Source organism: Takifugu rubripes, chromosome 14 (assembly GCF_901000725.2).
Source record: "Takifugu rubripes chromosome 14, fTakRub1.2, whole genome shotgun sequence".
NCBI classification, from domain to species: Eukaryota; Metazoa; Chordata; class Actinopteri; order Tetraodontiformes; family Tetraodontidae; genus Takifugu; species Takifugu rubripes.
In genome coordinates, this window is record NC_042298.1 from 3,814,319 (window position 1) to 3,823,036 (window position 8,718).

Here is an 8,718-nt window from a genome sequence, read left to right on the forward strand (position 1 = left end):
AGTTGCCAGCACAGAAGTTGGCTTTATAACCTTTGGGCTCGTGGATCCATTTCCAGTTGAGGTCACGTCTGAAGTCGATGTAGAGCGAGCGCAGGCAACAACCCTGGTCTGAGCTGCTGAGATACGACACAGGGCAGCCACATAAATACCCGCAGGCTTCGTCACCACTAATGGGTCACGCAGAAGACAACAGGTCACCGCCGAGGACACGGCCTGAGCTAAACACTGCGACGCTTGTTGGCCTGCAGTCTAAACACTGGGTCAATTTGGTTAGTTTTTCCAGGCTGAAGAGTGAACTTTGGGGCAGGAGAGGAAAGAAATGAGGAGAAAAGCAGCGGGGAAAAAAAAGAAGAAGAAAAATCAAAGTCACCGCATCTAAAGAATTTTAAAAATACAAATTCTGGAAAGATGTCCCGCACACACCCAGAGGCAGCCTACCGGGAGCAGGTTGAAGAGTCCGTGACGGCGGCCCTCTTCTTGCGGTTCTTTGTGGTCGGGTTGTCCACTCTGTCACTGGGCAACAGGGTCAGGATGAGATGCGGCGTCTTGGTGCTGAAATCCGCCTGACCTTTAACCTTCCCCGCCTTCCGAATCTGCCGGATCCTCTCGTCGTCCACACCTGCCGAGGGAACAGCAGCAGTTCTCACCGTCACGCGGCAATTAGCATTCTGGGTAATTGGCGCTCTGGCGGCGGCCGTTCCGACATTTCTTTGCTCTGAAGAGTGCGGCTGCATCCATGCGGGGGAAGCAATGCTAGCGAGCGTTCTCCCAGATGCTGGATGCTAGCATCTGGTTATCGTGAGAAAAGGGTATTTTTGAATCTGTATTTGCGTTACCAAACCATCACCGAGCACTTTTTTGTTCCAAAGCCTCACAAAGCCGCTTTGTTGGCCGGGCACAGACAGTTACTGGTCATGTATGAAACTAACAGAGAACTTGTTTAAAACCTCAGAATTTGATGAGAACACAGTGAAACCAGTGGGCGGTGGTAGCCCAGTCTGCTGGGAACCAGGCTGAGGAGCAGAGGGCTCCTGGTTCAAGCCCCAGAGCAGACACAACGTGGAAGGTGTTGTGGTAGTGGGGGGAGTGGCCAGAACGCTTTCAGTGCACTGCCGAGGTACCCTTGAGCAAAGCACCGAGCTCACATAGGGCCCTAGTGGACTGGCGACTCATCCAGGGGTGGACGTGCCTTCACCCATTGTGGAGCCTCCCCATGACCCGGAAAGGGTTAAGAAGATGAGAGGAGACAATGGACGTGGGCACGTTGCTTTACAGCTACGCAAGAACCATAAACCGGTGTCTTCTTTTCTGCTTCGTTTGGCTTCACGTGACCACGGAGCCGACCGCACGGTGAAGCGGCGCATCAGTAAAGCGTTAATGTAGTTCACATTGACCTGATTGGATCACGTGGTCTCTTCATAGTTCGTGAAAGTTCTGCTCTTTCTTGTACGTCATCGGATTATGGCTCCATCTTGACGTGTGGATGGAACCTCCTGAACTGAGTGACCAGGAAACATGGAGCAGCAGCACAGAGAGGCTGATGTTCAGCAGTGTGTGAGTGGGAATCAGACCAGTTATTTCCAATAAAAGTGATGTATAAATCACTTTGCAGGCGCCACAGAAAAAGGCTCTGTGACCTTCATCGTAACACTGCGTAACACAGACATTTACACCATCCCATTTCTTGTTGCTGTGGCAACTAGGATAAACCTGGGGCGGCCTTATTTCAATACAATGAAGCTTTGACAGATGAAAACCAACCTGCAAAAAGCGCCTCCAGCTCCTCGCTCTTGTTGGGGACGATGTTGTTGGTGGACGGGACAAACGTGCAGCAGGGACAGTGGACGCCCAGCTTCAGGCCCAGGTTATTCTCTGCTCAACAAAGAGGGAAGGCAGGCGCTGTGGTCAGCTGACAGAGGGGAGACTTCCAGGCAAGGTCTCTAACGCCGGGTTCTGACCTGAATCTGACACCCAGTCCTTAATGGTTTCTGTGACCTCCACAGCGATCCAGCCCCCCTTCGACTTCAACTGAACGGTGCGGGACTCGATATAACGTTGCGTGGAGGTGCTGTCCTCATCGGGCTTCAGCACCTGAGAGGTGACACGGCGCCGTGTGACGGAGATGAAACACAGCTGACTTTGCTTTCACCATTTCCAGCTGGGTTACCTGATAGATCTCCACCCTCTGCTCGGAGGCCCGCGCCTGTGGGTTGGGGGCTCTGAAGATCCGAAACTCGGCCTTGACCAGCGTGCTGTTGGTCAGGTCCACTCCGCTCACGTCAAAATGAACCATCCTGTAGTGGGGGTTGGGGGACGCTGACTGCACCACATCTGGACGGGAAGAGAGTCCAAAGCGTGAGTACTGATCCAACACCGTCTCACCATGTCTCGGAGGTCTCTGTGTTTAAACTTTAAACAGCGCTGTGATGCATTGTCTCAGACATAATGACCGCTGATGAACGTCTTGGAACTAAATAACAGGTTTGGACATAGTAAGTAAATGTGTCTGGTCTTAATATAAGGGTAATTGTTGTGTTCAGACTGGATGAAACATGACCTCCAGGCTACAGTTATGTAATCAGGAACCAGGCATTATCCAGCAGCAATAATCTCAAAAACTCCCAAAGAAGATGACGGACTTTTGTTCTTTGGTTGCCTGGAATCAACCACAGCTGACATGAGAGCACCAGAGAACTGACAGTCTTCTTTAGCTCTTGGATGTTCCACCCCCCCCAAAAAAAAGAAAAGCCCTCCTCATTTTACCAGAACTGTGTTTTCAGGGGGTGTCTGTTGGCAACAGCAGCTCCCAGCAGAGCGTGATGGATTAAACAGACTCTCTTTCATCCAAATACAATAATTAAGTCAAATTCTTCAGTAGTGGTGTTTTAGTTTCCACCTATTGACACTTTACACTATGAATCCATTTAGTTGCACTTTTTATTTAATACTCTCAGTAACAAACGTCTTAAGGTTAGCTCGTTGTCATTTAACCACAGCGCTGAGGCAGTTTTTACTTTGACTTTTGTTTCTTGTTGAACCTTTTTGGGTTGAGTCTTGTTACAAATGATGCGCACAGCTCAAGCAGGTTAAATGCATTTAGCACAGCTTAAAGGATGGAAAACCCACATCATCGATGATTCTCACACATTTCAACTTTTTGAGTATTTTTCTACAGACTCAGCAGAACAACTCAGATAACTCTAACAGACCATAATTGTGGGGTTTATCCAGAATTTGGACCACAACGACACCTAAAGCCCCCCCAATATGTATTTCTTCATTACCAGAATGATCCAACAGGTTTCTCCCCCACTCACTTGTGTCGGTGCGGGGGGGCAGCATGTCGATCCTCTGCACCTCTTTGGCATAGTAGTCCTCCTCGCTGCTCTCGCGCTCGCACGCGGACTCCGCCAGACGCGCGCGCTCCTTGAGCAGCTCCCTCGTGCTGTTGAAGAGCAGCATGACCTCCGGGGGCACCGTGCCGGGCGGGGGCTCGTCGTCCTCGTCCGGCGGGCTGCGGATGCGGAGCTTGCTGAGGATCTGCCCGCGCACCGCCTCGATGCGCCGGGACTTCTGCTTATCCAGGTTGATGGACTGGCACGTGTTGATGCCCTCCACCAGCAGGACGCCGGAGAAGCGGAGCAGCAGCAGCAGCAGCGCGAGGCGCGGGAGCCACATCGTCGCGCGAGGAGTCGCTCGCTCAGAGAGGTGGCGCGTGATCGAGCGCAAAGTAAATCTGTGCGCAGAGCGGGTAAACTTGTATCCTAATTTAAGCCGCCCTTTAAAAAGACGCCAACACGGGAAGATTTCTGCGCAGAGTGTTTCATTCAGACCATCTTCTCCAAGTGAGGAAAGACGCAACTTTGAGCCCGGTTAAATTCTTTACCTATATCGCGTGCGCGCAAATTATCGCCAGACGCATCAAGGCGCGTCGTCATTAATTCCTCTGTATATTTGAGTTATGACGTGAAACCTTTTGTGGAAAAGGCAGTTCTAGAAATGCATACACACCGAATGATATCACGCTTCCAAAGTGAACCGTGGAGACTGGAAATTTGGCTCCCTCGTTCATTCCAATCTGATGCGCTCAAAAGCTCCGTTGTTGTCTGCGCCGTTACGCGCGCAGTGCCGCCCGTCCAAAGGTAGATTAGTCTAACCGTGACGTTTCAGCTCTGTCCGCCGCCGTTTTCCGTCGTCCATCCTCGGATAATTCAACAGCTTTTTGGAGGAAAGAGTCACTGCAGGAGCTCAGCCCATGTTAAAGCCCACGGGCATAAACCTGAAACGCTCACTTCATCTGCGGAGTTCGCGTTGATCCTGACCCATCTGACCCGCTCCCACAGACTCGAGTTACGGCTTAAAATATGCACTAATTAGATCCTCCCATTTCCCCCCATATAGGCAAACAGTCTGCCCGTAATCATTCAAAAGGTTGACCTCTGTTGGAAAAAAACCATAGTGGGCCCGTTGATGCCCCTCATACAGCAAAACACGGAAAAAGTCAGACGGCATAAAAATAAATGACGCAGAAAAATCTATGAAAGAACTCCTTGTGCCGCCAATTTAAAAAAAAAAAGAATCAGGAGAAGAGGAACAGGTAATCGTAGGTTTGAGATGCTCAGCCTAAAGGAGCTCAGGCCGGTGTCTGCTGAGCTGACAGAGAGCGGCTGCATGATGGGACTCCATTATTGTGCGGATCATCCTGGAGATCCAGACAGAAAGAGGTGCAGGAGGGAGGGACTGGCTGTGAGAGGTGGTGGTGGTGGCGGCGGTGGGGCGAACTGCCACCAAAGGGAAGGGAGTGTGTGATTATGTAGGCAAGGGCCTCCTTCCCGAGCAGGCACGCACACGAACGCATCATGCAATTTCTTCTCTCCGCAAAAATGCTTGCGCCATCCTCGTTGTGCAGGTAAACATCCCGGAGGACGCAGCGGATTTAAAGGCGCAGCGCTGATGCGGATAAATGATCCACCTGCAACTTTTCAGAAGGTGATCAACGCCAGACAGTGACCTCTCAGCAGCAGGAAGGAACCTGCATCCGTCCATAAAGTGGAAAATAATTTAAACAAACATAAGCTGATGTGTCCCATGTGCAAAAATAACCCCGCGAGAGCCCGGAAAGGTCCAAAAGAGTTATTTGGACGATTAAAATGAGCTGGAATGGAACAGAAACGCATTCGGTTGAGTTTGTAATTTCAGAACTTGCCTTTAATATGGATCAGTTTTTACTTTTCGTTTCAACCCACATCACACCTTCAGCTCCAGGGTTACGGTAATATCATTAAGTCATTCCAGAGCCTCATTATCGTCCCCAGCTTTCAGTCTGAGCACTTTCTCTGGGCTCTGCTCTCACTGTTAATTACAGCTCAGAACTCTGGGAGGGCTGTTAATCTGTCAGGGGTGGCTTTTATTGCTGCTCTGCTGCCATCCCATTATACTGTTATTATAGTTGCTGTTGGAGGCCTGTAATTGCTCTAAGTAGAAGGGAAAGGTAGGAGAGACGCGGGCCGCCTGGAGGGCTCTGGTCAGGCCCCCCCCATGTGTCTTGGCAAGTTATGTTAAAATGATAACGCTGCGCTCACACAAACACGCCTGGACCAAGCTGACAGTGAAACACGTGGAAAACATTTGGAATAATAGTCAGCTTACTGCATCTGTTCCAGGTACAGTTACATGTGGAATAAAAATAAAATGGAGACTTCCTCAAAAACAACTTAAGTCCGCCTGTGCTTTTTTTCTCTGCCTCTTTTCCTCACAGCCAAATATAGACCAGCCACTGCCACGTCATCTGGCCCTCGGCACTTTCTGAAACGCAGAGACGGCGAGAGGAGGATCATAGCACGCCTCTTACTCACCCTTTTTATTTCAGCCAGCCTGAAGTGTCAAAAAAAATCTATACTTTCCACAAAAAGCCTCAAGCCACTTCAGCTACCATGACAATTAGGAAGGTTTTATTGAAAAATAAAAGGAATAATGGAGACGCAAAAGTAACAAAAATAAATACAGATAAAAAACACATTGTTATTTTTCAAACCTTCTTCCTCTGCTGCATCATCACCATAATTACTCTCATATTTACCCAAAAGCAAATAAGTGGGGCCATTATTCTGGCACTGGTTCCAAAATTAGTTCTCAGTTCCATGTTGTGGACAGTTCAGAGGAAGGCCGTCCTTCAGGTTGGCTACACCTCGTCTTCGTTTAGGAGCATGTTGGGGATTCCTCTGGTGATGGGAAACTCTCGCCCTGATTCTGGACACTTCAGACTGCCCTCCATCACCTCCACCTGCAGAGCAGACAACCCAGATGAATAATGGACTCATTAGCAGCCACCACAAACCCATTTAAGCAGTCTGAAAACTACAGGAATCAGTTTAATGTTTACATTAACCTCTTTTTCTAACCATGTAAATATTGCAGTCATGTCACCTGATCAACAGTTCAGCTTTATAAAAGAACGCAGTGCAATAAAAGCTCCTTGCCTCCAACAGAATTCTGTGCACTTTCTTCAGGAATGCTTCATCTGTCCCATAATCTGCCACCAGCTGCTCCGGCAGGTCCTGTTTTTGACCCAACTAAAGGTGAAAAATAACACTGAAATTACTGGAAGGAGGGAAATATTTGAACATGGATGAAGGAAATACTTAAAGACAGAAGTGAAGGTTTACGTAATTCATCTTAACCACAATAATTTCTTTTTATTGCATTTTAAATTAAGATCTACATAGATGTTACACCTCTTCCAGTAAATGTTATCCACAAGTTACTTTTCGGTCTCCTCAGAGAACAATTAGACCAGCCTATAATTTCCAGTTGCCTTAAATCTACCCACTGGTCATATCCCATTTAACAATTAGGTTTTATACTATTTGAACAAATACAATAAAAAGGTCATTAAGCAATCTGAAGTCAATGTAAACAACAAAACTACATTGATTTGAAACTATTTTTTTGAACCAGTCAGTCAATATGAGGCAGAAAAGACAAGAGAAACTGCTGTTGTAGTCATAAAAAAAACTTTTACAGCAAATCTGAGCAATGTGATGTGTGTCTAAGAACAACTGAAGAGGCTGGGAAACCTTTCACAGTAAAATTCCTCAGACAGGCTGTGTCCATCCTCCCTCCATGGAGGTGTCCCAAATGTCCAGGTCTCCTCGTCCTGGTGGACGAAGCCGCTTCACACTTCATTATTTTGATGGACTTCCTGATGTGATGATTTTCCCTTGTCCCATCAAGGTTTCTTTTGAAGTGATCTGAGGAATTTTATTTTGAAAAGTTTCCCAGCCCAGTCCGCTGTCTTTAGACAAGTCTCACCGAGCCCATGACAGCTCTGAGACATGGTAGCAGGTAGCGTCACATCTTTCTAGACTTTAAGGAACCCCAAGTTTTATCTAAGACAGAACAAATGCAATTATGGATAATGGTGTAGCAGAAAGGTGAGATTAAATCATTTTTATGTGCCCAGAAAATTCTAAAATTGAATGCTCCAAAGAGTTTACTTGCTGGAGGGTGCTTGAGCAAGGTACTCAACCTCCAACTCCTGATACTGCATCATCTGTGTGTGACATTTCTAATAATTTTTTTTTTTTTTTTTTTTTTTTTAATAGGTACCCATAAGGGACTTTGTCACCAGTAAATGTGAGCGTGAATGAAGACTGGTGTAAGGAGCTTGGATGCGTCCAGACAGCTTCACCACGGCTGCTACAGTCAATATCATATTTACCTGATATTACACATTTTCTAAAAAATGCTGTGACTTATGTGACCATAATAGATCTGAAATATATCAAATAAGCTGAAGATTAAGTGTGTATAAAATATGGATTTTATCAATAGCAATTTAATGCAGGGTAAAATGTCTAATGGTCAGAATCGTTAAAGACCGACCTGGAGTGTGCCAGACAGTCACGGACACTCATTACTGAGGTTTACCTCCTCCGCAGCCTGGACCAGAGCACTCCACTCCAGTTTAGGAATCATCTTGACAACAAACTCGGGGTTGAACTCCACTTCATTCACCTTCACCTCAGTGGCCTGCAGACCAATACATGATCAAGATCCACCTTTCATTCATCACATGACAAGTACAGATTATCACAACATTGCTTAATGCAAACAAAAACTTTGAAAGGGCCACTATTTTACTGTCTAGAGTCTATATTATATGCAAACTACGTCGTGTATCAACTACTCTGAAGACCAGTCGCAGCTACAGCTGTTTTTGGTAGTAGCGATAGCCGCAATGTTGCTATTTTACCTTGATGAGCAGCGGATATCCTTGAGTCACTCCCTTTACGTGGGACGTCAACATGTTGTGCGTGAGCAGCTTCATGTTAACACAAACTCGTTGTTGACGAACTACTCTTTTCCACGAAATCTTAAGAGTACTAAAGTTCAACACAGAACCACGTTACCGCGACTACATGCGGACCGGAAGTGACAATGTAACTTCATCAAAAGAAGTCCCCCTGAAGCATCCGGCTGCCATTGGTTCCGGAATAACAGTGGCCCCATTTAGCGACGCAAACGTTGGCAAGTCTCTGGTAACGATTCCAATAAAAAAAAAAGCTGTTCAAGTAGAGCATTTGTTTATCAATATTAAGAGCAATATATTGTATACTTTATCTTCATATTTTACAGCCTTCTTAAATTTAAACTATAGTTATAACAATTTTAAATTAAAAAGTTATTTTGACAATATCGTGTCAACATGAAAAAGTC

General features: G+C 46.7%; 2 protein-coding genes across 3 annotated transcripts in view; both read right to left on the bottom strand.

Moving 5' to 3' along the window:
- The window catches only part of tgfb5 (transforming growth factor, beta 5), a 6,167-nt gene extending 1,319 nt beyond the window's left edge, over nucleotides 1-4,848 (bottom strand). The window contains exons 1-6 of one of the 2 annotated variants that reach the window (XM_011610506.2): nucleotides 3,318-4,848; nucleotides 2,168-2,331; nucleotides 1,959-2,091; nucleotides 1,762-1,872; nucleotides 439-619; nucleotides 1-113 (exon numbers count right to left, since the gene is read on the bottom strand). The exon at nucleotides 1-113 is cut by the window's left edge and continues 38 nt beyond it. In XM_011610506.2, coding sequence (XP_011608808.1) covers nucleotides 1-113; nucleotides 439-619; nucleotides 1,762-1,872; nucleotides 1,959-2,091; nucleotides 2,168-2,331; nucleotides 3,318-3,678 — 1,063 coding nt within the window. In that variant the 5' untranslated portion in view covers nucleotides 3,679-4,848. Of the gene's footprint in view, nucleotides 117-438; nucleotides 620-1,761; nucleotides 1,873-1,958; nucleotides 2,092-2,167; nucleotides 2,332-3,317 lie in introns of both variants that reach the window. The other variant, XM_003970205.3, reaches the window with a different exon arrangement.
- A 1,078-nt stretch (nucleotides 4,849-5,926) lies between these two features.
- On the bottom strand, nucleotides 5,927-8,461 carry trmt112 (tRNA methyltransferase activator subunit 11-2). Its single transcript, XM_003970206.3, has 4 exons — nucleotides 8,255-8,461; nucleotides 7,930-8,031; nucleotides 6,480-6,572; nucleotides 5,927-6,283 (listed from the first exon to the last, which is right to left on the bottom strand). The coding sequence occupies exons 1-4, from the start codon at nucleotides 8,327-8,329 to the stop codon at nucleotides 6,182-6,184; spliced, it is 372 nt and encodes a 123-aa protein (XP_003970255.2). The 5' UTR covers nucleotides 8,330-8,461; the 3' UTR covers nucleotides 5,927-6,181.
- Nucleotides 8,462-8,718: the final 257 nt, after the last annotated feature.

Bases quoted from the DNA above. Each gene is read 5' to 3' on its own strand.
- trmt112 (XM_003970206.3), bottom strand. From the start codon at position 8,329: ATGAAGCTGCTCACGCACAACATGTTGACGTCCCACGTAAAGGGAGTG. The intron at 8,032-8,254 runs GTAAAATAGCAA...ATTGGTCTGCAG, and splicing joins GATATCCGCTGCTCATCAAG to GCCACTGAGGTGAAGGTGAA. The intron at 6,573-7,929 runs GTAAACCTCAGT...TTTCACCTTTAG, and splicing joins TGGTCCAGGCTGCGGAGGAG to TTGGGTCAAAAACAGGACCT.